General features: G+C 39.0%; 2 protein-coding genes across 2 annotated transcripts in view; both read left to right on the top strand.

The window, feature by feature from the left end:
- COL25A1 (collagen type XXV alpha 1 chain) overlaps positions 1 to 27,556 on the top strand; it is a 305,105-nt gene that overhangs the window by 271,502 nt on the left and 6,047 nt on the right. The window contains exons 25-40 of the mRNA XM_017736775.1: positions 868 to 891; positions 1,801 to 1,845; positions 3,411 to 3,455; positions 3,758 to 3,838; positions 4,583 to 4,645; positions 6,220 to 6,270; positions 6,638 to 6,664; positions 8,729 to 8,809; positions 10,679 to 10,714; positions 11,573 to 11,626; positions 16,473 to 16,526; positions 17,676 to 17,702; positions 18,444 to 18,497; positions 24,082 to 24,090; positions 24,213 to 24,299; positions 27,097 to 27,135. Coding sequence (XP_017592264.1) covers positions 868 to 891; positions 1,801 to 1,845; positions 3,411 to 3,455; positions 3,758 to 3,838; positions 4,583 to 4,645; positions 6,220 to 6,270; positions 6,638 to 6,664; positions 8,729 to 8,809; positions 10,679 to 10,714; positions 11,573 to 11,626; positions 16,473 to 16,526; positions 17,676 to 17,702; positions 18,444 to 18,497; positions 24,082 to 24,090; positions 24,213 to 24,299; positions 27,097 to 27,135 — 777 coding nt within the window. The remainder of the gene's footprint in view (positions 1 to 867; positions 892 to 1,800; positions 1,846 to 3,410; positions 3,456 to 3,757; positions 3,839 to 4,582; positions 4,646 to 6,219; positions 6,271 to 6,637; positions 6,665 to 8,728; positions 8,810 to 10,678; positions 10,715 to 11,572; positions 11,627 to 16,472; positions 16,527 to 17,675; positions 17,703 to 18,443; positions 18,498 to 24,081; positions 24,091 to 24,212; positions 24,300 to 27,096; positions 27,136 to 27,556) is intronic.
- The window catches only part of ETNPPL (ethanolamine-phosphate phospho-lyase), a 27,731-nt gene continuing 25,778 nt past the window's right edge, over positions 25,604 to 27,556 (top strand). Inside the window, exon 1 of the mRNA XM_008635612.2 lies at positions 25,604 to 25,611. The gene's annotated coding sequence lies outside the window, so the exon portion shown is untranslated. The remainder of the gene's footprint in view (positions 25,612 to 27,556) is intronic.

Here is a 27,556-nt window from a genome sequence, read left to right as displayed (position 1 = left end):
TGTTAGAGAACAATTTTGTTCAAGTGCTTTGTATTGAGTAGGTTCCAGATCTTTGCCAACAGTATGTATTGTTGCACTGAAACATGGAGATTCTTTTACAGCTTAAAACAGAAGATCTGCGAACATTTATTTGCACATTGGATAACAATTAGAAAAGCAAATATTTCTTGTTCTGTTTAGGCCAGTAAGTTCTTCACAGGCAAGCTGCAATATTTGGGGTTTTACTCTGTTTAAAAATATAGACAGGCATTTAAATTACATTGAAATACTTTTCCACTTGCTTTTAGATTCTTTGGCAAAAAGAATAGTGACAGGTCAAGATATTTTGCTTCCTTCCATGATGAAAATATCCTTTGTCTTTCCAAGCATTTAAAGCAGAATTGTAGTATACATAGCTGGGTTGTGGACTGGTAGTTTTAGTTTAGAACTGCATTTTTATATGAAAAAGAATGTTATATTTCCACTCCAGGAATCGTATTTACTGGTTAAGCATTGGTGCAAAACCTGCAGGCATCACAAAACATAGGGCTAGTCTTTTGGTTGACTTCAGACACCAACCCCTTATGTTTTCTTAAAAAGTTTAAAGAACACCTTTTTGAAGACTTCTGCTTAGATTTTGCTACTTAGTCATCGTTTATTTGATCTCTTTAATTATACGAAACTACTGTCTTCATCTAATTCCCACAGAAACCAAGCAGCTAATCCAACACCAGGAGTTAAAATTAACAAGGGTTTTATTCATGTTTCTGAAGGCATGGTGTCTCCCAGATACAGCATAGTTTCTGTGGAGATTATAACTGTAGCAAACAGAATTATTTATATCATTGTTTAATTCTGCTACTGACAGCTCTTTAATTTTGCCAACAGAGGGTTGCCACCCTGACTGTCACGGTAATTCCTATTGCATGACTTACTGTGCGTTGTAGAACTTCTCCTCTGTGTTGCAAGCATGTTCATAATTCTTCTAGCTCAGGACATGTCTTCATTGGATGTCAGCCTGGTTCATCATAGCATGTATTGATTTCTTTGCTTGGTGTTCCCATAGCAGAGAACCCATTGTTGAAAGCCATCCAACAATGGAACCAATTCTGCTCCTTCTGAATTAATGGCAAAACTTCATTTAAGTACAAGACTGGGAAAACACATTCTTCTTTTTTGTTTCAAATTCTTCTCTGCAAGATTGCTCTTAGTCATATTTTCCCATCTGTACGTACCCTTTCTTTATATTAATGCAGGGGATTTTTAAATGTTGTTGTGAGGTTTTCTTAAAGCATCCCCACTATGCACCATCCAGACCAGTATTTGATATATGACACTGTGTCCACAGCCTGAGGTAGAAATGAAAAAAATGGTTACAGCTTATTCCATGGCAATTTCACAAAGCACTGAGTATCCCCAGATGCACTTAGCATCTTTTAGCAGAATCCTCTTTGCAACTGGTTGGAGATTTCTCCTGGTCTCAGATTGTTTTGGATCAGGTAGTGAGAGCTGGCAAATATGACTGGGTTCTGGTCTCACTTCCATTAAGGGAAGCAGTGTCATTTCATCAATAGGAGCAGAGGCCTTTATTATAAAATACAGGCTGTACTGTTATTTTAACACTGTTTTTGTGGTAGTGTTGTTGTTGTTGTTGAGAGCTGTCATAGGTTAACAACTTGTCCATAACTGGTCTTGGTTCCCCTTGTGTTAAACATCTAACCCATTTTGTTACAGTAGCTATATTAACATTTGCCCTGTGCTTACATGACAAGTTCTTCAGGAGTTTATTTAAAAACTGAGGGGTTTGTATTTTCTGTTTAGGGACCACCAGGACCACCAGGACCCCAAGGGCTGCAAGGGTCAAAGGTGATCTTCCTTATTTTACTTGTTGTATCTTAAGGGTGGAGAATTTTCTGTGTTTTTTTAAATGATGTATGCACCCAGGTAAATGGAGCTTTCCAGCACAGTTGTTTAACTGTAAATTCATCAAATATGGCATGTTTCTAACTTTGTACCCAGATTCTTGAAATGTAGCTTTCCAGAACAGGTGCTTTGTTTAGTTGCCACACACAGATGCTCAGCTAAGGACCAGCAAAATTAATTAGTACTGAAAGAGTGCAGAAGCATCTTGCTCAGGGATCGGCACCAAGGTAGCTCCCTAGGACTTTGCAAAGTATCCACACAACCAAACAGTGGCTCCCATGCCTCACTTCTGGCTGAGTGGGAATGAGGTAGGCAAAACTGTGTGCAAGACACCACTGGCCACCGTGTGAGTGCATGTGAATGCAGCTTTTATGTCACGGGGGTACCCACCCAAATAAGTACAGTATTGTCTAATGTCAGTAAAAATTACAACGTACACATGTGGCCCGGAGCCTGGCTGGAAACCCAAGCCTGCTAATACCACCTGGCTGGTGCTTACACGTAGTACAGAAGGGTTAGTGAGCAGCCCACACAGAGACAATGAATACCATGTGCTGCACTGTTCTGTAAAATTTAAATAATAAATTTGCCTATACTTAAAAAGTGTTGAAATTAGTGGACTGTCCCTAATTGCTTTTAAACTAGTTGAGATGTTTCTCCTATTTCTTAAATAGTAGATACTGCATCTTCTCCCAGTGTCTCTATGCTCTAGCAAGAGCAAATAGATGCATCTTCAATAACAGTACTAGACATTTCAGACTTCATCCTGTATTTCCAGTGATATGAAGAGTATTTCATATGGAAATACATCACAATACACATGTGCATTGTTTTGAGAAATTGTGAGAAACAAGGTTCATTCTATATGATAATTGATAATAGAGTACACAGTTAAGTGTGCAGAAATTGCTTTTTGCATTATCACCTACGCAGCATTTCTGCAGCATGGGGTATGTTGTGAAATACAGAGAAGTTTGAGTGTGGAAGAGATTGTGTTCCTTCGTATAGGTGAGCCTTCTCCTTCAAAATTTACAATGTGAAGCAGAATTCAACATTACAGGAGTTTGTTTCCAATATCATTGACTGCACCCATCCAAGTAACTTATTCCCTTAGAGAATGCTACCTAGGAGCTGGTCATAAGACAATGTTGTGAATGTGAACTCCTTCACTGAGTGATTTTTAATAGGGGAAAAAAAACATGAGGTCTCTCTCTACCTTACATAAATGGAGAGGCATGATTCCGTATTTATTCTGGTAGCAGGCAAAGTTTCCATTGGACTGGGATCTTTTCACCCCATGGGATTTTTTCTTCTTCTTCCTTTTTTTAAATGCACTTGTCTGGCCTTTATACAACCCAAAGTTATTCAATAGAGGTATTATATATGTGCTGGACTTTTTGACAGAATATTCCCTGGCTTTATTCTTGTTAATTATGAGAATTTCTCTGACTTTTTCCTCTAGTGTCTGGGACAATTGGGATAATCCAGTTCTGTCTTGTCTCTTGCAGGGTGAACCAGGATCCCCAGGAACTCCAGGAGCTGATGGAGAGCAGGTACATTTTGTGTCAATCATGTAGTGGAGAACATGTGAGAAACCGTAGGTTGTTGCAAGAGGTCCTTTCCGTGATCCCAAGTTTTAACTTAGATTTTATAATCTAAAGAATATTATGATAATAATTAATAAAGATCATTATAATGTTGCTGCATAGTCTGTGATCTAATGATGTCTCCATTTTTGCATTTTAATAGCAAAGGTATATGCATGCACATGACTTCTGCTTATTAGGATCAAAGCTAGAATTCTCTTGGTGTCTCTAGTTTTTTGCATGATTTGCTGAATAAGTCCGTATTTTAGGGTCCTAAGGGCTCAAAAGGAGACACAGGTGATCCTGGAATGCCTGGAGAAAAGGGAGGAATCGGACTGCCTGGCCTACCAGTGAGTATGAAAAACTAATTCATTAGTTTTAACAAAAATACTTCTATTTTTTCTCTCTTCCATTATCAGGAATTTCCAACAGTGCTGATAAATTGCAAATGGGGCAGAAAGCGCTGGGGAGAACATTCTGAGATTGTTCTGCAGCTAATCTAGGAGGAGGTGTAAGATTGTCAGAACTTTTCATTCCACTTACAGTAAAAAAAAAATACTGTATAGGGAAGACAGAGATTAGCTGGCAGGCTGACCAAAGCTGTACTTCTCTTGTAATATATAGCGCAGCTTGGGCAAGGAGAAAGGAGCTATGTTTTGAATGGAAATTTCAGGTGACTTACATTGAGGAGGGAGAGAAAATACATGAATATTTATGGCATGCATTCTTCCTATTTATATATGTGTGTGTGTATATATATATGCATGTATATATATATACATACAAATGAAATTTCTCAGTAAAAATAGAAATAATTTCAAAGTTGTATCCATGGAACAATTAATGGAGTGCCAGTTTAAGGAATTGTCATAAATATCTTGCTACAATTGATAGTTATCAATATAAAAGCATACACTTATATTTGTTAAAAATTATTTACAAAGTAGTGCCAGAATTTTTTAAAGGATTTCCTTTATATGTGTGCTGTGTTATGGTAATGATGGTAACTATTTGCCAATAAGTATTATAATTTCTAGATTGATTGCTAATAAGATTACAGCTGTTTATAAATGCTGTTTTGTATGATTTTATAGGGAGCTAATGGCATGAAAGGCGAAAAAGGAGACATTGGTTTGCCTGGTGCCCAAGGTCCTTCAGTAAGTCTTAGTGCGGCTTTGCAATGAACACAGGAGTTCAGCAGTGGTTCTCCAGCTTCTGATTCTGAGCAATACTTGATATTCATGACTGATCATTCCTGAGAATGAACAGATTTCTGGTCATAGAGCTAAATACAGTTTAAGAAATTTTAAATATATAATTCCTGTTCTGTTCTGTTGTATGACTGTGAGCAAGTTCCGCTCGCTTCAGTCAAAGCCTTCTGGCTCTGTAATGAACTAAATGGGAAGAAAGAAAAAAGCCCAAACAAACCATAATCTCTCTCAAAACCTTATACTCTGGGAATCTCAGATAGTCCAGTGAGAACCAAACTAGACTGACTTCTGATATGTCACCCAGGGTAGTGAGCTAGTTGTGTGAGACCAGACATTCTCCTGATTTTTTTTTCCCCAGAGCATTATAAAGGCATTAAAAAACAAAACCAAAAACCAAACAAACCCAAAAAACCCAAACAAAGTCCTACATAGTACCTTTATGGTGTGGGTGACTAACATTATCAGAGCACAGTAAGATGGGAGACCTCAGAGCAGAGGTTAGTGACAGAAGCCGTAGCTCTGAGGAGTCGGAGGCTGCCCTGTGCTGTCGCAGGACACAAGAGGCATCCCTCATCTCCAAGTTTCTTTCTATGAGAAGAGGATTATTTTCTTTCAAATTAATTCACCAGTTCATTCATCTGTTCTGCTTATTTTCAATTGAAGGAGGACTTAGAACTTTCAGGAGATTTCACAGATGGTGGAATCTGTCTTATGTTTCAAAGTGCGTCTCGGTGATGCTCTTGCCACTACCGACATCTACTATAGCAGTGCATGAGTCTGGAGACCTGATTTAGCATCCCTGCTGCTACTCTGTGGGTCATGGTAGCAACCCAGTGGGATTAAATCCAGGAACAGAGGTGATACTGCACTGGATATATCATAATGAAATTCTCTCTGTGGCTTTGTTAGGAGCACGGAAAACCACTGCAGCATATATGTGCACTAAATGCTGAGCAACCCGATTACCTCTTTTACTGGCCTCAAAGAATTTTTGGTACAAGTGGGCTAAATTAAATAAAAGGAGAGACAAAGGGCAATTTTGAAAATATGCCAAAGCCTAGCTTGAATTTAGTATCTTTTCCATTTGTCAGTGTTGAGGAGGAATAAAATAACACGTCATCGTCTTCTGGCTCTGCAGATTAAGTAGTACAAGAGAGAACTAAAGAGCACATACCATAAAATATTAAAAGTTCAAGCATCCCTGATCAGTACTGTTTGTTTTACAGAGATTTATTTTGTTTCCCCCATAGTGTCTTAAAGTGTATCATAGACCCTAGGAATAAGAATCTGGAGACAGGCATGCTGCCATATGGCACAGGCAGATCTGCACTTTGGGTACCCTGTCTTTCAAATCAAACTAATTCCCATTCCTAAAGCCCTGTCTAGATGCACTGTCAATGTTCACTGTTGCATTGCTATTTTTGTAAGTGCTTGCCAACAAGAGTCAGCCTGACTTCTGGTATTTTTGTGGGAGTTCTTTGCTCTGCATGATTTAATGCCATTGTTTTTTTTATCTGTAGGTGATAGGACCACCTGGACCACCAGGGCCACATGGTCCTCCAGGCCCTATGGTAAGCTTGGGTGGAACAGAGGTGCTAGAAATGGTCTAAGCCCTCTTGCCACTTTATTGCCTGCTTACTAGAAGTGTTATCAGAATATGTGGTCATTAAAGAGGGGACTTAATTTGGAAAATTTTTTGCATGTCTTAAAAAAAATCATAGGAATTGGAGAAAAAAATGGCACATTCCTGTGATAGTGTTAATATGCTAGTGGTCTGGTACCTCCTCAGAATCAGGTGTTTGTAGTTGCTCTATTGACAGCTGAATTTCTTTTGAGAGTACAGAAATATAGGGGTAATTTGTATCCCTATAAAGCAAAAACACTCTCCAAAAAATTGTGGTGTATTTTCATAATGAGAAATGTTATTTTTATTTTCAGGGACCTCATGGACTGCCTGGCCCAAAGGTAAATTAATACCTGTCTTGAATAGATGTGCTCTTTATGTCTGCAAAGTGTCATGCCTTGCTCTTGAATGCATGCAGCTATGTTTTGTCATGCCTCATTTAATAAAAGTTCATGATATTCTTAAACCTTAAAGCAGATTTTAATATTTGCACCTTAAAAGCTTGCTAAATTTTCTGTGATTGTTTCTGAGTAGTATTTCTCCGCAGCATTGGCTGAGTCCATTTTTTGTACAAATATTTGGGATGTGGCACTAAATTATTTAGCTTCCTGTTTATGGGCAAGCTACCGTTGCACTTGGAATTACTTTGGAATAAAAAAGCATGTTACAGGCTCAGGAAATGAAGTCAGATAAACTCTTCTTCATTTATGCTCTCTTGTATCTCCTGCTTCTTCCAGTGTTCATGGCCTTTGTTAGGCGCCAGGTATTTTGCTGAGCAGTTCCTTCACATGTTATGCTGGTTCACCATCACAAACTGATGTGTGCATTTTCCTGTTTTCCAAACTGGAATTCATGATCAGACAGGTCTGCAATACATTTGAACATTTTCCATAGCATAGTACACAAAGATATGCTTTAGGGGCTCTCTTAGCCCATGAGAACAGCTCAGGAGAGTGGAAGTGAATTTTGGGAGAGTTGGAATATTTTAATTTGTGCATTAATTCCGTATTCACCAGTAAGATAAACTTCAGAATGACACTGTATTCATTAAGGCCAGTGGTCTTGTCAGACATGATCATTTAAATCACTATGGCTCCCTAATCACACCTTTCTCAAAAAATAAGGAAGAGAGGAGAGGGTGTTTTTGTTTAGTTTTGGGGGTTTATTTTGGGTTTTTAAAGGTACGAGACAGAAAATCACAGGTTTGACCCCTTATGAGACTGTGTTGGCTCAAGAAACCTAAGTCATAAATCATTTTCTGAAATCAAATATGTTCTATTTTAGTACCAGCCCCTCTTTACCTCAGGCTTTTGGCCTGAGACTCAGGCTTTTATGGGATTTCTCAGGTCTGTTTCCAAGACTTCAGCATTTCCAGTGCTACTGCTCTGAAAGTCACATCGAGTCAAATAGAAGAATGAAGAAATGGCTGCTTAGGGTGCAAAGCAGGCAGATGATGTCTGGAGTTGCTTAAAGGAGCAGACTCGGTTCTACTGAGATTTTTAAAAAAAAATATGAATATAATATACAGTAACATAATACATCAAAGGGAAATCTAGCAATGAGGCCATAGGGAGCAGCCTGGATGAAATACCCACGTATTTCTGTTTCCCAGAAGAGGCAGGTGTGGTCAATACTCACCTTGACTGAGCAGCCCTCATGCAGATGCAGTTTTTCATTATGAGAGAATGATTTATTGGCAGTTCTGAGCCCAGTATTATCATCTTAGTGATGTTTAATATAATAGCCTATGCATAATTTAACAATCACAACAAGTGCCATTTCTTACATGGTTAAAATTTCTCTGTATGAACACAGAATCTATGGACCTCCCAAATAGCTTGGCAGTGTGTAACCTGTACTGTTTCTTTCAACTTGTTACTGTTTATGATGTATGCTTAAAGGTTTAAAATATCTTTATGTAAGATTTTGCTGCAAATTCCAGTTTGCTGTAAGGAAAAGTATTGCTTCCTTACCAAATGTACTTCTCAGGAGATCCCACTGTAGAAATCTACTGTTTTGAGGCTTACTTTTATGAACATTTTCTTTCAGTTTGTATTATCTGCATAGGGTGGTTTATGGGATTTGAAGAATTTCCAAAACCCCCTGCAACTCATGCTGAGTTCAAACCACCTAACTATAGTGATAATTATTAGGAAAAGATTAAAAAAATCTGTTACCCATAATTTTCCTGTAGTTTTTTATTCATACGGATTTTAAATCTTCAGCAGACACCTCCCAAATATTTTTTCCCACTCTTAAATCAGTACGTAAATTGCCAGTAAGCTGAGAAGGTTGAAATTGTTTCAAAGTGGAATTTGCAGCTATTTCTGAGACTGGCTTCTTCTATCCCAGCTTAAACACCCATTATAGCACCAAAAATTTGGCATTTATACTTTTACGTTTAGGGTGAACCAGGGTTAAATGGTCTTAAAGGATTGAAGGGTGAACCAGGTCAAAAGGGTGACAGAGGGCCCCTTGGTCTTCCAGTAAGTAAAAAACCCCAACTATTCAATTTCAGTGCAAATCACAAACGTCTCTTTCTACCCCTGATGAACAACTCTGATTTACTCGATAGCATACACAGAATATACCATGTTGGAGCAGAGCATCAGTCTTGTTTTGTTTTGTCTCTAATCTGTGCTATCGTCCCCAGTAATGTCCTGTAAAATCCAGTGCTGTCAGGGTTGGGTTTTTTTTGTTGCATGTCAGTTGAGAGTGTTCAGTGTCACAAGGATGTCATCACCCCCATTACATTAGTCATGCTGTTATTGAAGTGTTGTATGGTGTTTCCATTAAAAAAGGAGTCTTCCCTTTCCCCCATCTCCTCAGTTATTCTTCCTCTGGTTGCACTTCTGCAGTTCAAAAGGAGAGGTCTAATTGAGGAAAGCTAAAAATTGGGTCAGGGAATTTAGTTGGTTTCTGTTCCCTGAAAATTCTTATTTTTGCTTTGTTCTTTAGAAAATTTCCATTCTGAGTGTTTGGCATAAATTTTGTCTTAGAAGTGAAGAACCTTAAAATATGGAAACATCACAGTTCTTAAAATTTAGGTTGATGAAATAGAAAATACTTTATGTGTTTGAAAGCATGCTGAAAAGGCAGCTGTATTTTTTTCTCAGAAAAAGAGTTTATTTTTTCTTTTTGTTGTTGTTGTATGAGGATTATTTCCAGTCATTACATTGTTAACAGTAAAATGGAGAAAATAGACTTAGTTGACCCAAAGGAACACAAACCTCTCTGATTAATATTTACAAGAACTATGTTCAGGGCCTCTGGACAAGGTCAGCATCACTGAGAATTTTAATTCAATTTGAGGGGGAAAAAAAGCTCATTTTCACATTGGCAGTTACATCTCTGTAGACAGTGAGCTTTGGACGCCTGAGCAGATGCCCTGAAAATGGATACAAGGTAGAAGAGGCTCCAGAACAAAATAGGCTACTAGGTTTTCCAAATTTACAGTGATCTTGTTTTGCTCCTGCTTACTAAATGTCATACTCAGGAGCAAAGTCCAAGTGTTTGACGTTACAGAAAATGGCTCGGTTTTTTGAGTTGGTTGGAGATTTTAGCTGGGTTTGTTTGGGGTTTGGTTTAGTTTGTTTTTCCAGTAGGGGGCTGCTCCCCAGATTATTCCCTGTGTCCTGACAAATGTTCCCTCTGTCCCCACATCCCCTCCCGCGCTGCCGCGCTCCGGCTGCTGCTCTGTTATTCCCACAGAATCCACGAGGGGTCCCCCCGTCCCCAAGGATGCTGAGGCTCCTCGCCCGGCGTGCCTGGCTGCCCGCTGCAGCCCTTGACTGTGCCCTGAACTGGGAGTATTTCGGGAAAACAGGAAATGTGATTGTCTCCCGGGCTCTTGGAAATGAATGAGGCCATTGTGCTCAGGATCCAGATTTTGTTGGCTGCATAATGCAGTATTCTTGCACTTAAGTATTTCCTATCGCAGTTAACACACATTTTTCTTCCTTTGTGTGTAGTATTCAGTATTGTCGCTATTTACAAATTAGAAAGCATGCGAGTAAATTACAAAGTAAATATTTATGTGTTAAGGCTCAAAAACACCCTAACATCTGGTGTTTGTAGCGCTCCTGTAGCCTGACAATATTCTGCTCTAATACACTGTGATGTGAGGGCAGGGGTGGGTTGGTGATGTTACACTGAAGTGAGAACAGGATCAGGCTCTTGGTGTTCTATGTGAATTTTTAACTAACATGCTGTAGTAATGTGATACCCACTCCAGAACCCTGTCACAGCGTGTACTGTGTGTTTGAATTGTGTTTATTCATCAGCACCACTTACTAATCTCACGTTCTTGTCATTCGTGTCGTGCCCATCATCCATGCTTCCACCTAACCACACAGGGAGCATCTGGCTTAGACGGAAAGCCAGGAGCCCGGGTGAGTCCCTTGTCTTTCTGTGTCCCCCTTCGTGACTGAGTCCATGTGCTTCCCGGGGGCTCTGCCGGCCAAGCTCACTCACTGCACAGAGGAAGGAAGGCCAAATGCTGCAGGCATTTTCCATGCTGCATAAGAGGGGGCTTCAAGCAGACTCTCAGGGCAATATGTGTGGGAAAGCGAATGTAATTCTCTGTAGAAGGAGCTCTGAACCTTAAAAGGCAGCTCAGTTTTGATTTTTGGTTGGACAACTGCTTGGTTGGGATGCTGATTTTCCTGAGTAAGGTTAGGGATGTAGATAACAGGAGAACATAGCTGTTCAATGCTAAGATGGAATCAGTGAAGGAGATGCAAATGTGCTGGGGTTCATCTACAGGCATTGTTACATTACACATCATAAATGTTAAATCTTTTGCTTTCTTTAATGATAAAGAGCTCTATACAGTGAAAGAGTTATATCTTGGAAGTAAGATTGCTATCAATCCCTGCAGTAGGTAAGTCCATCTTACAGGTGGACATTTCAATTTAAAGAATAATCAATTAAAAAAAAAACCAAAAAATTATTCAAAAAGAATATTTTTTCTGACTCTTCCATCTTCTTCCAATCAGTTTAAGATCTTTGTAAATCTGATTGCTTCCATGAATGTAGTGAACTCCAAATAGAAGAAAGACAGTCTGCCTTGTAACAGGAGAGTTTATGGGTGGAGTTTTGAAAGCCAAAAAGGTTGCATCACAATTAAATCCAAATTTTCAACCAGTGAAGACTGATTCCATGTTAGTTCCCGTCTACAAGACAGCTATTAGAACTAAAGAGTTGTAAGAACAAGCACTCTCTCTTACCCTCCTTGTTCCTTTTTGTAGGGTGTAGATGGCCCAGTTGGTCCCCATGGCCCTGCAGGTCCCAAAGGAGAGAGAGTAAGTATATCTTCTGGGTGCTTCTCTCTACGAAGTGACTGCCACAAGGGAACAATGTCATGTGGGGACTCGTACTCTGCCTAGATGTCACTAAACAGAACAGTACCTCACCTATAGAGGAGCAGCCCACAACTGTGTGTCCGTTCTAGTTATACACACATTTATCTGTTTAAGGTTGGCACTGTAACTCACTAACTTCAGGGGAGCTGGTATTTTGAAATGACTAATCACTAAGAAATTGACAGGACTTCCTAGTTCACAGTATCACACACAGCATTATTTTCATTGTTTTCATTATTTTGTGTAAATTGAGAGAACAAACTGTTACAAAAGAAGATAATGTGATCTGATTATGTAAGAATGCAGTGGCAAAAAAAGAAGAGTATTTCTCTCCTCTATGCACTTAAATGTTTTTATCCAGGAAGAATATCTCCAGCTGTTGTAAAATTTAAACTTTTCTTCCTGTTTTTTTTTTTTAAGCTTAGAAGATAGGAGCCCTTCTATTTAATTTGAAATTCTCACAGAATATTTTCTCCAGTGGAAATAGGATAGGAACTCTAATCTTTAACTGAGCCTGTCACCTCTAATGATAGAACCATCAACTTATGGAAAAAACCAGAAGATGATACCTTAGCCTAACTAAAACCTCCAAGGAGCTGCCAGTCCAGAACTTTGTCTCTTTGACTTCCTCACTTTAACAAAAGAACTGTGCTAAAGCAACTTCAGACTAGCTGTACTAAGGACAGAGCCACGTGGCAGAGGTCTGGTTAGCTTCATCTGAGAAAAGTAAGATTCATTTTTACAGAGCTGTGTATTGAGGGATAAATACAAGACATGCAGCATAGCCCAAAACAGACTGTACAGTAGACTGCAATTACCACTCAGGCTAATTAAGTGCCTGAAGGACTTGTGTACTTTTTCTGTTTTTCTAGGGGATTACAGATTCAGTTCTTTTTTTCCTTCAGTTAGGACATAATATATCTTCTGTCAACTCTGTGAAAAGATAGTTGATCATCATCCTCTTATCTTAAGCAAATAATTTAGGTGAGATACACATGTAGAAGTATATAAAAATACCGTACATTTTATTCTTGCATTATGAGCTTTCATGTTGAAAGATATGTGTATGTACTACCAGCTGAAATGTTTTTGACAATGAAATAGAATATAAACTATTCTTCTCGTCTGTGGAAAAGAGCTACTAATATTTTTTTCTTGTGGGAGTATGCAAGGTCATAAGAAGTCATGCAGCTGGATCTGGAATAAGCCCTACTGTGACTGTTGAAAAGCAGTAGCTGCAAAAGGGATAGGAACTGCTGCGATGTAAATCAGTAGTTGCAGGGGCATAGAAGGAGAACTTTGCAAAAATAGAGAGACCAAGGTGTGCAGAAAATTCCTACACACCCACCATTTTCTGTGGAACTAAATGAATGGAAGGAAGTTGATAAGACAGGCTTTTTGCCAAGCGGGCAGCTAACAAGATTATTGCTGTAATTGTTCATTTAATTATTCAGTACCATTTGGGAGGAGAAGTTTGATTGTAGCATAGTTATGTAACAGGTGCCCAGTGTTGATATATGTCTCATTATTTAAATAACAAATAGTGTCTTTTTAATGCAGTTTTACAACTTGCATTTGCAACTGTTGAACTTTTTAATGTGAAACAGGAGGGAAACATTTTTGTCTGCAGATTTCAGACTTTACTTTTTAGTTAAAAGCAGTGCATAGGGCCAGTGCTCACTGTCACTGGATAGGACCACATTCTGTCTGTATTGAGAAGAAAAACCCTGGGCCAGTATTAATCTAGAAGGGCATTAGGGCTATTTTACAGAACAATCATGGATTTGTTGTTGCACAGGCTGCATTTGAGGTGATGCTGAATTACTACTCCGAGGTAGGACAGGCTGTTGTGCAGATTAGGGTGGGTTGTTTGGTTTTCAATTTAACTATTTAATTAAAATAGAAAACGTCAGATCATCTTTATACAAAATCTATTTAGATGGTGGCAAGGTAGACTAAGAAAATCATGCATGACACTCAACTTTTTATAAATTGTTTAGTAGAAATTGAAATGGTAATTAATAATGTGAATTCATATAATTATTAGGCCAGTATCTCATAGTCGTTATTAAATTCTTCAGCTGTTGGAACACCGTTTTGCCAGGTGCTTAGAGAGATTTTACTGAGACCATCTTTATTAAATGAAGAAGTAAATCATAATAGGCCTCTGAATCTGACTGTGTACCTGTTAATCTCACTTACATACTGTCTTGAGAGAAAGTAGAGAACACTGGAGAACAGATAGACATCTTCAGCTACTGCTGATGAAAGGGAACATGTAAGCCTGAAGGGTGATGACAGGCATAACGTGTATCCAACTTCTTGACCAGCTAAAGGAATCTGAGTGCTGGCAATATACATTTTCCTTTTTTATTATTTTCTTTTCTTTTTTTTGATGACAAGGACCTGGTTTTGAGCTTGATTTTGGCTTTCAGATGTGTAGCTTGTGTAACGTTGTCATCACTACACACATTTAGTACAAGTAGGGAAAGTGCATTCTCTTTAATTTGGTTAAAATGTTTCTCAGCACAGCAGTGGTATGAAATCTCCCTAACTATCCTAGTGGAGACAGCAATTATTCAGCTTTATTCACGCAAATGGTAACTCATGAATATCCATGATTCAGGAGACTGAAGTGAAATAGGAGGCAGAAACATAGATTATAGTTTCTATTCTTTGGACACTGATGGATTGTCTCACAAAAAAGTATTAAAAACCTTCCTAAGGTTTGCCAGTATCTGCCACGCTGAAGGAAATTGTGATGGTTGAGGGCAGTATGCTCATGACAGTCCATCCATCTCATACAATCCATGAACATTCAGGACCTCATCTGATACTCCAAACATGTTTCAGCATGTGCTTTGTATTGGAGGCAAAAAGTTCTGAGATACAGTTCTCCAAATATATTGTTACATAACAGATGAGATTATTTCCTAGACTGATACATTCAGTATCTTTATGTCTACCATATGTTTAGCAATGTTATAAGCCTATCTTGAGAGGACTTTGTACAGTCATCTTGCTGTTGAAGATTAAAAAAGCAAAGATGCTTAACTAGTCTTGACATATTTCGAGTACTGATCAAAGGGTTTTGTAGCTCTTACCTACATAGGTCAGCACATTAGTTTCTTCTTAGCAGAAAGCTTTAAAGCTGCAAGGGATTTATTGTTTTGAAAATCAGCTGTTACTTCCCAATACTCCTATTGGAGGGCATCCAGCCTAAATGCTGCTCAGAAATTAGCAGGGGAGTAACAAAATCCAGAGAGACCTGACATTGCACAACTCATTACCACTAGACTAAAGCAAGTGTCCGCCTTAGTAAAAATATGAAGTATTTAAAACAGATCAAATGTCAGTTATTCTGACAGACTCCTTATTGCTGGGATTATTCAACCACAGGTTAAGGTTCAGTTTGTTCTGGTGCCTTATTTTTTGTGTAATTTGGTCAATGAAATTTAGACATAGCAGTCCATTTTCAGAGCTGTGCCAAGTACTTGGCTGTGCCGATGATCACCACTATTAATTAGGTACACATCTACATCTCTGTCTTGTGCTTTTAATTATAGAGTCATTCATTAATTAATAATAAGTGGTAAATGACCCAGAGGATGTTGTACAGAGAATTATCTCAAGAGTGCAAGTGCAGCAAACACTAGGATGAAATTCAGCACTTGTGCACACCAGGAGCCTTGCACGCAGCCTTGTGTTAGGGTGTGTTCAGGAAAGGTGGTGAAGAAGGGATCCAAGTCACCCTGCCTAACAAATCCAGAGTAGGAGCTTTGAAAACTAGAGGTGGTCAGGTTTTTTTTCTTTTATTTCATCAACACTTGGAGCAGTTTAGTTCTCTCCCGAGAGAATGGCTTTTCTGATGGATTTAATTCAGAAGAAGGAACACCACAGTCTGAAACAAGACTGCTTTCCATGCCTTCTTCCCAGCCCTGGCTCCCTGTCAAGCTCACAGGGACCTGTGCTCGCAGTTACATGGGCTAGTCCTGGCTGGCTTGGGAAGCTTAACTTCATATCAGTCTTGATAAAGAACAATTAGAGAGCAAAAGTGATTTGAAATTTGTTGCCTTGAAATTCCATTCCATTTGGAAAAGTTTACCCTGTATTAAGTTTGAAAAATGATTTTGGAAGCACCCCTCTGGAAATTGGTAATTTTTCCATGGATTTTGGTGCCAAATGAGATCAGACTTCTGGAGTTATCTCTGTACTTATTTGTCTTGCATATTGTTACAGTTGTTTTGATTTTGATAAACCAGGGTATATTTACATCACTTATCTAGAATCCAATAGAGGATTTAGCAACACAGCACAGTGCACAGGATAATCTTCACAATGTCACTGTTAAAAGCATTGCCTACTTAAATACAAGCTTTGACTGACACATCATTTTTGCGTGTCACTGTGTTGTATCTCAGCTGCTGTGTTGGAGCTTGATGCTGTATATCCTCAGTTTTCATTACAACATTGGATTTTTACTGAGAGCAGCATTAAGCTGTTAAAAGCTTAAACTTGACACTGGCGCAAGTTCAGTTGAAAAATATTTTCAGTTACTGAGGTATTTAAAAATGAATGTGGTATCATATGCCTAGAAAGTCATTTTGCCTAGAAAGTAATACACACCTTTTCTTTCCCCCTTAAGCATTTAATAAAAATAAATGAGCTTGGATATTTTTCACTCAAAATACTTAGGAATGCATAAACTTTAACCTAAAGCACTTGGTAGAGATAATTTCTAAGATAACCAGTGTTTTTGTTTGCTTGTTCTGTAATCTTTTCTTAGGGTGAGAAGGGAACTGTAGGTGACCCTGGACCCAGAGGACCATACGGCTTGCCTGTAAGTTCCACAGAATTTGTACGCACGGCACTTTTCATCCCTCCCTGATTAAACCTTGTGTGCTTTATGGCTGATTTTCACCTAGCAATAGAGTAAGCTGGAAAAGGCAAAGATAGATAATAAACCCTGACAGTGCAAGGTCTATGGTCTGTATCACGCTGCTAGGTTCCTACCCATGCACATAACAAAACAGACCTGACATGAGCCAGCAAGAGAGAGGAAATGCAGAATGCAGGTGCTCCTGTTTCAGCAGCCTTTGGCCATCAGCTGCCTGACCATGTGAGAGTGCCAGGAGTTCAGGCTGAACTGTGGAAAGCTGTGAATTTTTTAATGTCAATAAGGGGCTTGGATTTCCATCCTGCAAGGTTTCTTTGCCATTATGTTTTTGCTTTGTTTGTCACTTCAGAGATGTGTTTTGTTTTCATTTCTGTGCCATCTGCTCAGAAGCAATGTGAGAACTTCATTGTTGCTCATTCGTTGTTGGAAATTACGCACTTTAAATCAACAATTTTAATTATGTTATCCATTCCTAAAATATGAGGTAGGACTTCCTTTGGCCTGACAAGGATATCCCCAATAAAATCAGTTGACTTTCCCTGTTCACACTGCTGATGACTGGGTCAGGTGTGTACATATACACATGTCTGTTCTGTACTTTGACGCAAGGAAAGCCATGTAAATGTGCTTGGCCGGGCACAACCAGCCTTTTCAGGAGACTTTCAGTGTTTCCATCCCCTCTCCAGTCTTATCTGTTTCATTAATTAATTTAACCTGGAATACAGACCTGTGGTTTAATTGGATCCATTTAATTGAATCAGGAGTCAGTGGCTGGAGATGGTTTTTCAGGCTCTATGGAGTGTTAAATTAGCTTGCTACGCATTTTTATCTGAGAGTCACTTTAGTGAGTTAAATTGAAAGCAAAAAAAAAAAAAATCCAGTATCTGTTTCCCATTCCTGTGAACTAAAAATAAAACTTTATAGGTTTTTCTGTATTTTTAGCTTTCTCCTGGAATCTGCCTGCAAACAAAACAGTCAAGCAAAATTTTGAAGCCAGGTTATCAGTTCCTGGAAATGCTAAACACGGGCAGCAATGTCCTGGTCTGAGGGATGCTAATGCAGTTCCTGTGGTTCTTTGTGGTTCTTTGGCAGGGCAAAGACGGCGAGCCTGGCCTTGATGTAAGTAATGTGTGTGACCAGGGCACACTCAGGGGTCGGTAAGCATCTGCAAGAAATCCCTTATGGAGCACAACAGCTTTGCTGCCCTTTACTGTGCATGCAGTACCTGCAGAGAGTGTGCTGAATGCTGCATTCACTCTTTCTCTGTGGTAAAGAGGACAAAGATTGTGCAATGTACAGCCCTTATCGACAGACACCAGCAGATAGTAGTGCTTAGCAATACAAGTACTTGGTTCTTTGGATGTCAGTAGGCTTTAAAAATGCTTGCTAGGAAAACACTCAGATGACTCATTTGTAGAAGAACGAGGAGTCACTTAACACTTAGTTAACTAAATTCATTCTAATTAAAGAGAATAATTTCATAGCCTGTAAGGGGTGTGTTTCAAAACATAGGCTCTTTCCTTGGCATGCTAGAAAGACTTACTGAAAGTCTTTTTCTGTAGTCCTACACTGAAATCCCTAACTTGGAGGAGTCTTTTTCAGAATGCACATATGCTGTGTAGCATGGATGATTGCCAGTTTGAGCGGTATGATTTCTTTCTGTAGCTGCCAAAATGTTTCTACCAAACTCTGTGACTTACTTGTCTCACATGCTCTTGTCTGTGCATGTGTCCACACATAGCACACATATATGTACAGAGTGTGTAGTGAAATCATCTTTTTAGGTTTTCCAAGAGTATTTGAAAACTTAACCTGCATGTTAATAAAAGTCAACCTATTTTGTCCATTTTGTTTTTATAGGGTTTCCCTGGTCCTCGAGGAGAAAAGGGTGATATAGGAGAAAAGGGAGAAAAGGTGACCACAGTGTTATTAACTGTTGCTTGATTCCTCAGCTAATCAGTTCTGCTGTCTTTATGCTATAAATTGTCACATTAAAAATTATCTCTGTTTTACTGTGTGCCAAAAGGCAAGTCACAGATACATACTGGAGCAAAATCGTGAAAAAACACAAAAACGTATGTACAGAACTAGAAATATCAGCATGTTCCAAAGCACAGCTCTTTTTTCAGGCTCATTTTCTCCAATCCACCCTGCACTTGTTGAAAATCCTGAAATATTTAATGCAGACTTTAGTCATTGTGGTAGTAATTTTACACTGAAGAGCCCAGCTCTGTTCCCTGGCAGTATTTGCAGTGTAATGGTTGATCCTGGTCTACCATGCCTGTACATGCTACCTGTCCCACAAGTGGCTAAGACAGGAACTGTTTGAATTTTTATTTTTCGCAATTTCTTTTTTTGCAATTAAGTACTTTGTGATACTTGTGGATTGAAACTGAATCGTGTACTCTACCATTTCTGGTAAACCAACTAGACAGGGAAGTTAACAGAAACAACCTGACTTCATTTTCAGTGTTCAGACACAGGGACTTGGAAATCTGTTTATTAAAAAGCAATTCAGGACTTAATGTGTGTAGAGAAACTTCACAAGCAAATCTCTTCCATTTCTATCCAACACAAAGCCCAGTTGCTAAAACTGCTGAATTAGAACTCACACCAAGCCGCTTAATGTAAAAGTACATACATGCAACAGATGATTTTTCTAGGACAGACAAATGTTTGTCAAGCTGACATATGCGGGGTTAGGCTAAGTTAATTTCTCATTATGGTGTCTTAAACAAGAAGCAGGGCTAAAAAGTCACCATGGGTGTTAGAGTTCATCTGCATTCCTTAGTACGGTTAAGCAAAACACTTCCCAAGAATGCACTGAAAAGTGTGTTATGAGTACAACACTTCCCAAGAATGCATGAAAAGGGTGCTATGAAATACATCCTTCGCCTTTGTCCCTTGCTATATTGCTCTTTTTTTTGAGCTCAGAGATCCCTGGTAAGGTACCGATTTTGCCGAACAACAGTTGTTTAAGCGGGTGCTCCATGAATATTATAAAGGCACTGTTTGACCTGGCAGAGTAATCACAATGAATGGTGAGCTCTTGCTTGCTGTCAGAGTACAGGTCTGTCTGCCACAAGTGAACAGCTTTTCTCCTTGAGAGCAGCTCTCAGTCCAAAGGTGTAACTGATTAACTGCCAGCTCAGAGAGGTGGTGGGCAAAATGCTCTCTTGTGGTAAGTGGGAGTTACAGCAAGTGCCAACTCAAATGAGCTTAACAGTGTGCTCTCATGCTGGGATACATTCAAAGAGTTGTGTCCAGAAGATAAAAATAAGTTATTATACCTCTCTAATCGATTCCAGTGAGGTTGCTTGAATACTGCAGATGGTCTTTTGAGCCTCACAGTTCTAGAAAAACTTGAGAAATTGGGGAGTAAGAAGGATACCAAGCTGGCAGGGGTCTGGGACAAACACAGCCAATAGTAGAGGTTGGAGGAGGTGGACTGGCTTAGTCTAACAATGAGGAGGCCAAGCGGCTTGAAAGGGGAGACACAAAGATGATGGAGCAAAACTCTTCTGGATAGTGGCAAATGGGGAAATGCAGGATCACAAGCTGCCCCTGAGAGGTTCAGAGCAATTGTTCTCACAAGAAGGACAGCACAGCACTGGGACAGTGCACCCAGAGAGGGGCCTGAACCACTGCCCAGGGAGCACTGCAGAACCTGGTCTGGTCTGACCTGGCCTAGGGTCAGGAATCATCCTGCTCACAATGGGAATCTTAGGCTCCCTTAGGGAATCCAGAACTCCCTTGCAGCCAGACTTTCTGAGTGTGTGTTTCCATGTACAGCTAGAGATAGGCAGACAAATTTCAGCCACCAGAGCTCCAGAAGATTTGCAGAAGAAAAGATGGAAAGCTGGTAAAAAGTTCGGTTATACAAATACGATGTGACAATGGAACAGATGAGATTCAGCACTCAGGATGTAAAAAGTTTTAATGTTCCAGAGTCCAGCGTGCTGCTTTTGGATATTAGTCTGTTATTCCCAGGGACTGACTAGATATGTTGAACATGGGACTTCCAGTTGCAAGGGAGCGAGGGAATTGTATGTGGGAATTGCATGTGGCATGGCTAGGCCCTGTTCAGAGTTCAGTTGTGATTTAGGCTGCCTGTGGAGACTTGTTCTCTTGGGCTGCAGGACACATCTCCTAGGAACTCTGGTCCTCCATCCCCCTAAAAATTCATGAAAAAGCAAGCCCTGTTTCCTGAGGAGAATGCATGGGATAAAGTAGTTAGCAAGTCCGATAGATGTTTCAAAAAATACATTATTTTTTCAGAAAGAGGATTGACAGGAAGTCTGTAGGGCAAAAATGGATATTGAATACCTGCCTTAAAAATTCCCAGAATATTTAAGGAAAACTAGGAGGCAAAGAAAGGTCTTTCCCAGTGAAAAGTCAGGGAAGACATAGCTGAGACCTCTGTGGAAGAGACTTCTGTTGCATAGGTTTAGCACATTTTCCCCATAAATTAGGGAATATTTGTATCATGCAAGCAAACTTGCTTCACCAAAATTACTTAAGCTGCATCAATAGTTTCTTTTCCAAATAGGAAGCTGACTCTCAAAAGACACAAAGTAATGCAATTAATCCAAATTCTCATTATAACAAGTCGTCTGTGTTCTGGTGGCTTTCCTTAATATTACTGATTAACTATGACCAAACTGGTGTAACAGCACCCATTTCAACAGATAAACCAGTTTGTAATAACAAATAAACAAGTTGACCATCCAGCTTATGATTTCTTGGTTTTTAAATATTTCTACAGTATTGGCTGTTGGACTGACATCACACAAATTGAAATTAGTGAGTTTCTAGTTAAGAAACTTAAATTGCACTGCAAAAATTTGTATCATTACTGACATTCTAAAGAGAACCAGTGACACTTTTTTTGCAGACATGCAGGGAATAAACCTTTACTTCGTAAGTTTGAGATGAGGCCTAGACTGCTGATCTGTATTTTAGCCCATCAGTAGTTCTGCTACAGTGAAAGGAAGTCAGTGTTTGCATTATAATGTCTTCTTGACTTGACTGTAAAAATATTTTTTAAAGTGTTCTAGCTGCAATTACTCATATAAAATTATAGTCCAGGAGCACTTATCCCAAAAAAGTTTTGCACAATTCATTTTGTATTTTCAAGTTACATGAATAGAAAAAAGAAAATCCTTTCAAAAAGGAATAAGCTTTAACAAAAGTTAGAGATTCTGTTGTGGGGAAAGGGAGGGAAGGGACCCCTGGTCCCAGATGCACGGTTGACTGTTGTTATAAATTTTGACAGAGGAATATGAACAGAGGATGAAAAGGCATTATCCTTTTCCCTTGCACTCTGCATTGATGAAAATCTGTGCATGTGAGGATTGTAGATTGTTCCAACCATAACAGTGTTGCAGAAGTGCCACCATTTTTTTATATCGCTAGGCATTGAGGAAGGACAGAAAGGAATTTTTCTTTTATTCTTCATCAGATGTACAGGCTCTGTATCTCCTGTGGGTTTCTGTAGTTCAGGATAAGGAGTAAATATTAAGAAGAAAGAACCCAGTCTGTGGAAAAAGTAGTGAAGTACCCAGGAAATTCAGACTGTACCTTACCAGGTGACTGCTGCATTGTTTTGAATAAGACCATAAATCTGCCTGCAAAATTGGAAGTTGAAAATAGTTTGCTGGCTTGTAACGCAAGAAGTTAAAGAAATGCAAATCCTAAAGATTGAAAAGAGTTGGAAACCAAACCAAACTGTTCATTTTCAGAATCCTTTCTGGAGTATGTCCATGCTTTGTGCTCACACACACTCACTGCAGATAAATTGGTGCAACACTGAGCACAAATAGCACGAGATTTGACCCTAAGCTGTTGGGTTTCTCTGCTATGTTGTCATCTTTGTAGGTTTAAGATGAAAACATAGCCAATTTATGGTTCTTGTCTTGTGAGGATTTTTTTACATGACAGTCTTTATTATTTGGTAAGGATGGGTAGTGTTTGGGTTTCTATTTTTCCAACTCTTATCCTGTGACCTTTTGGCACACAGAAGAGATAGACAAGGAACTGTGCTTCTATCATGACATGAATGCAGTATGTTTTGTTCATGGAACATTTTGTTTTATTTGACTGTGTCAAGTATACTGTAATATGAAATGACTAATGTGCTTTCCTTCCTCTTTAAAATATGATTTATATAATTATTTTTTTATGTGTAAATATTATTTTTCTCTCTTGTTGATGGATTAAGTCTTTGTGTACTGGTGTGGAACAAGTTAAATGTCTATTTAATATGCTTCACCAAAATCCGTCTGTCTTTCCAAAGGGGCATTCCTTCCTTCTCCTTCTACCCTCATTTCTTACAATTCCTCTGTCTTTTTTACCCTTTTCCTCACAAATTAAATCCTCCCAGTAGCCACGACCTCACTTGCTGGTTCTCCGATGTTATACTAATTTTCCTATGACTATTTTTCCCATTTCTTTGTGATATCCTGATTTACTCATCCTTCCTATCCCATTTTTTACAATCCTAGTCCAATTTGTTAATTTTTTTTAAGTGATCCTTTTTGATTTTTGTGAAATTGAGAGCAACCTGAAACTCATTTACCATTGTGATCAACTGGTGTGAAATCAATTATAAAATGAACTCTCTAAACCTCTTATACTGCTTGAAGGTGAGGTCGTCTTTCCAAGTAGCTTTGTTAAGGGAATCAACTAATTTCTATGAAAATTAAAGCATTGGAAGTTTTGCATTTAAAAAGAAAACTCAGTGTGAAACTAAGGACTGAATTTTGGTAAAACAAATAGATGAAACATTGCCCGCAGCAAAGAGAATATTTGAATGTTGAAATGCTTAAACAAATAATCTAAATATCACTTCTGATTACTTTATGATACCAAGACAATATGAAATCATTGAAAGTGTCATAGCACCTCTCCATCAAGCAGTTCGAGTGTTTTGATTCCTGTAACAGGGTTTGAAATGGTCGTGGAGGGACAGCAGTGCACCCTCAGTGATGTCAGTGGGTTTCTATGGATACCACAGAGAACAGGATTTGTTCCAAACTCTTACCAGAGCACACAGGGTCAGTTAGCAGAGGATGCTCCTGGTCGAGTTCACCCTTGATGTGACACCATGGAAGCTGATGGAATCGAGTCAGCTGTCCCTGTGAAGCATCTGTGCCACAGGTCTTTTTTCAAAAGACTCTGTTGATGGATTCTACTGTCCCAAAGTTACTTCTGACTAATGACAAATCCTCTGGCGAAGCTGACAAGTCCAGCTTAGTGAACATGTGCCTTCAGTGCTACCACTTATCAAAATAGGAGACCTCTTATTTTGGACTGTGGATTGGGGGGATTTGCAGATTTGCCTCTGTCTCAAGAAATCAATGATTTCAAGCCCTGTTCTAGGTTTCAAAACATTCATAATACTGATATGAAGTACAAACACAAACTAATAGAGACTGATTGCAGTTCTTGCTTGTGATCATATAATTTATTTTTCCACATAATGCACCATCCAAACCAGAACACAGTGGTAAGTGTCCTTTCAGCTCTCCATTGGCTTAAAAAGAAAAAACCCAAACTTTAAACCAAATCTTTCTTTATACTTTTTTCAAAAGAATGAAACTTGTTTTATCCAAACCATTGTATCCACAGGGGGAAAAGGGAAAGAAAGGCAAAAAAGGGCCTAAAGGGGAGAAAGGAGAACAGGGTGCTCCTGGATTAGATGCACCTTGCCCATTGGTACGTCTCACTTGTGTATTGAAAGATCAGTCATCCTGCTGTAAACTGATGGAATAAAAAATGAGGGGAGAGGAACAAGCACCAGCTACTGTGTAACCTGTTGCACTTTGTTAACACAGCTTCATCTCATATTCTAGAGCAGACTTTTTTTGTCAACCTCCTAATTTGGTTTAAAGCACCAGACTTAAGACCTTTGGGCTAAATTTGTGAGGTTTCATGGTGGGTTGTTTTTTTTTCTTTTTTGAATGTGTCAGAGTCAGTGCCCCACAGGTCTAAATCACAAGCAGTCAGCTTGCTCCTCTTGCCTCTTACGTTGTTTTTTGTTCACTCCATTTAAGTCAATACTGAAGGCATTTCCTTGACAGTAACATTGCAAGTTAATCTTTACAAACAGGGATTCCGTGGAATTAAGGGGGAAAAAGGGGAGCCAGGCCAGCCTGGCCTGGATGGGCTGGATGCCCCTTGCCAATTGGTACAGTATTTCTCTTTCCTACCAACCCTGCATGCAGTTCCTTTGTTTGTGGTCAGCCATTCTCAATGTAAAGTAACGTTTTTCTGAGCTGACTTTACATTTTCCACGTAACACATGCATGTGCATGACCAAACCAGCTGCTTCAAGTGATCATAACTGCAGTGACAGAACACACGTTTTTGTTGACATCTTAAGCCTAACTCTCAGCAATTTGCTCCCACATCACATGGTAATTTATGAGTTTGTCTCCTTCCTACATTTTCCCTGAGAATCATTGGTTTGTTACTTTCCTCGCAAAATACCCATTGCCTTACTCACCCTGAACGCAAGTTGTAGAAATCCAGCACAACATTCACCTCTAATCAAGTCTCATGACTTCTGTCTGCGCTGGCTCAGTTCCACACCCTGACCTGTCCCATAGCTACTCTGCACCCCGGACTTCCTTTCAAATCCATGCCATCTTAGGGGCATGTTTTCACAATTTGGCCAAAATGAGAGTCACAAACAGAAGGATGTAAATACTGGTTCTAAAAATCAAGGTTTCCAGTAAGCCAAGCTGGAGCTTGGCTTTCAGACCATGCACAAGTAATGTTTGAGGTGTCTGGCCTGTTCATCAGAGTGTTCAAACACATCTGGAAATAAAAAGCTTACCTGATGTTTGTAAGAATATAACGGTCTGCAGCCCAAACCCTCATTGTCTTTGTTATTTAATATCTTCAATTTAATGGTCTTACCCTTGGAACTTACCTTCCTGGAATACACACAACACTCCCCACCCTATGCTAGCATGAATTCAAGTTCCCACCTATACTAAAATGCTACTTCTTGACCCTCTCCCTTGTACCAATCTGGCAACAGTGATTTTTATTTAGTGGTAAAGTAAGTTGGAACTCTTTTCCATTTAAGAAAACCCCAGATGAATAATACATACACATTTCCTAAAGATACAAGGAGGATTTTCTTTTTAATTGTTCACAGTAAAATTTGATCTGCATGTTCTGATATTGTTTGGTGGTTAAGCACGGTTCTCTGAGATGAATGTTGAATTAAGTAGGTTTTATTTTGAGTATAGCACTCCTAATTTGAAGTCAATTGCTTTTTAATTGTAAATACATAGTCCATTAAGATTATTCCATAGTCCATGTTGTTTGCTTCCAATTAATGGTAACCATATCTCATATTTTGTTGGGGATAATCAAGCATGCTTTTGTAATTTAAAAATGTTTCTCTGTCTCTGTATTATCATTTATATCTGAAGATTCACTAACAATCCTTGATGGATAAAAAATATTCTTTTCATAGATAATTGCTAGAATAAACTGCTTAGCATGCAGCACTGTTTCTTATTTAGGCAGCAAGTCATTCACAACAGACCACATGCAAGTATATTCAAAAATCCTTATTTACCACTATTCTTCACATGTAAATTAACATATTAAGTTTTGGTATTCTAAATTCTAAAAAATGTAAAGGCCTGATTCTTCTTCTGCTTATGCATAGTCCAGTTACATCACATGTGCACCTAATTCTGAGCATATAACTCCCTGAATTAACCCTGGATAGCCATGTAAATTGGAATTAGATCCATGAAAACCAGTATGACTGTGGTCAAAAGCTGGCCCTGATCGTACTGGACACATGGAGATACCTGAAGGTAGGGTAGCAGCAGGGAAGAAAAGGAGTGGCTCTCACTAACATGAGAAGAAATTAGATGGCCATATTGTCCAAGCGCTGAAATAATCAGTGGTGCTGTTCTGCCCTGCTCCCACCGCTGATGTTTTCTTCCACTGTGGCACTCAAGGTGTGTTCAGGCCTTAAGATTTTACTCCATCATTCAGAAACTAATACTGAAAGTGAAAAGAAAAGATCCTACTCCCATTCGGGTCTTGCTGCCTTATCACAGGGTGACCTTTCTATGAGGGGCCCATAAAACACAATACTCACCAAATAAAAGTGATAGAATTTTTTTCTCACTGATCTTGTACATTCAGATCGAGATTGTTGTGAATAAAATGGATTATATTTAAAATAACATGTAGCCTGAGCTCTAGCAGCAATAAGAGACTGATAAAGATGTTCTAATGATTTAGAGAACAACATCTTTATAGCAGAGAGTTGCACGTATGTATTTATAGTGTAAACCTTCTCTCCTTTGGCTTTCCCTTCACTTTGAGAATAAGAGAGGAAATAAGTTAAACTTGGTAGCTACTTTTTAGATAGTCAAAGCTGCTTCAGCTGTTCTAACAGATGTTGCTGGAATATCTTTTCTATCAAACTTACCTTTGCTTTTTTTTTTTTTTTTTCCTTTTACTCCCCTTGAAACAGGGTCCTGATGGATTACCAATGCCTGGCTGTTGGCAAAAGGTAGGATGGGCAGAGCTTTTTCTTTTCAGGAGTAGTATGTCCTTAGCACACAGAAATGCCTGTCACAATCGTACTGAACAGCATCAAGATAGACTTCAGAGCCTCCTAGGCAGACATACCCAGCAGTGCAAGATCAGACCTCTCCATGACAGTAGTTCATGTCATGTGTTGTAATTTATGTAGAATAGTTCCTTGAGGCAGCACTGTAGAAACAGCTGGCGTTAGTTTTCTGGAAAGTTCAAGACTTTTCTTTTTTCCCATGAAGACTCACATATCTTTTGGTTTCTGCAGATGATCAGTGCTTTCTATTCGTTACAAAAGCTCATGGATGTGGCATTTTTGTCAAGATGCTCTGTCGATCTATTATTACACTGGTTTTCTGGGATACTGAAAAGGACAGTATATCCTGACTTTCTCTTTC

This window comes from Corvus brachyrhynchos, unplaced genomic scaffold (assembly GCF_000691975.1).
Source record: "Corvus brachyrhynchos isolate BGI_N302 unplaced genomic scaffold, ASM69197v1 scaffold175, whole genome shotgun sequence".
NCBI classification, from domain to species: Eukaryota; Metazoa; Chordata; class Aves; order Passeriformes; family Corvidae; genus Corvus; species Corvus brachyrhynchos.
This window is presented reverse-complemented; position numbering and strand designations above follow the sequence as displayed.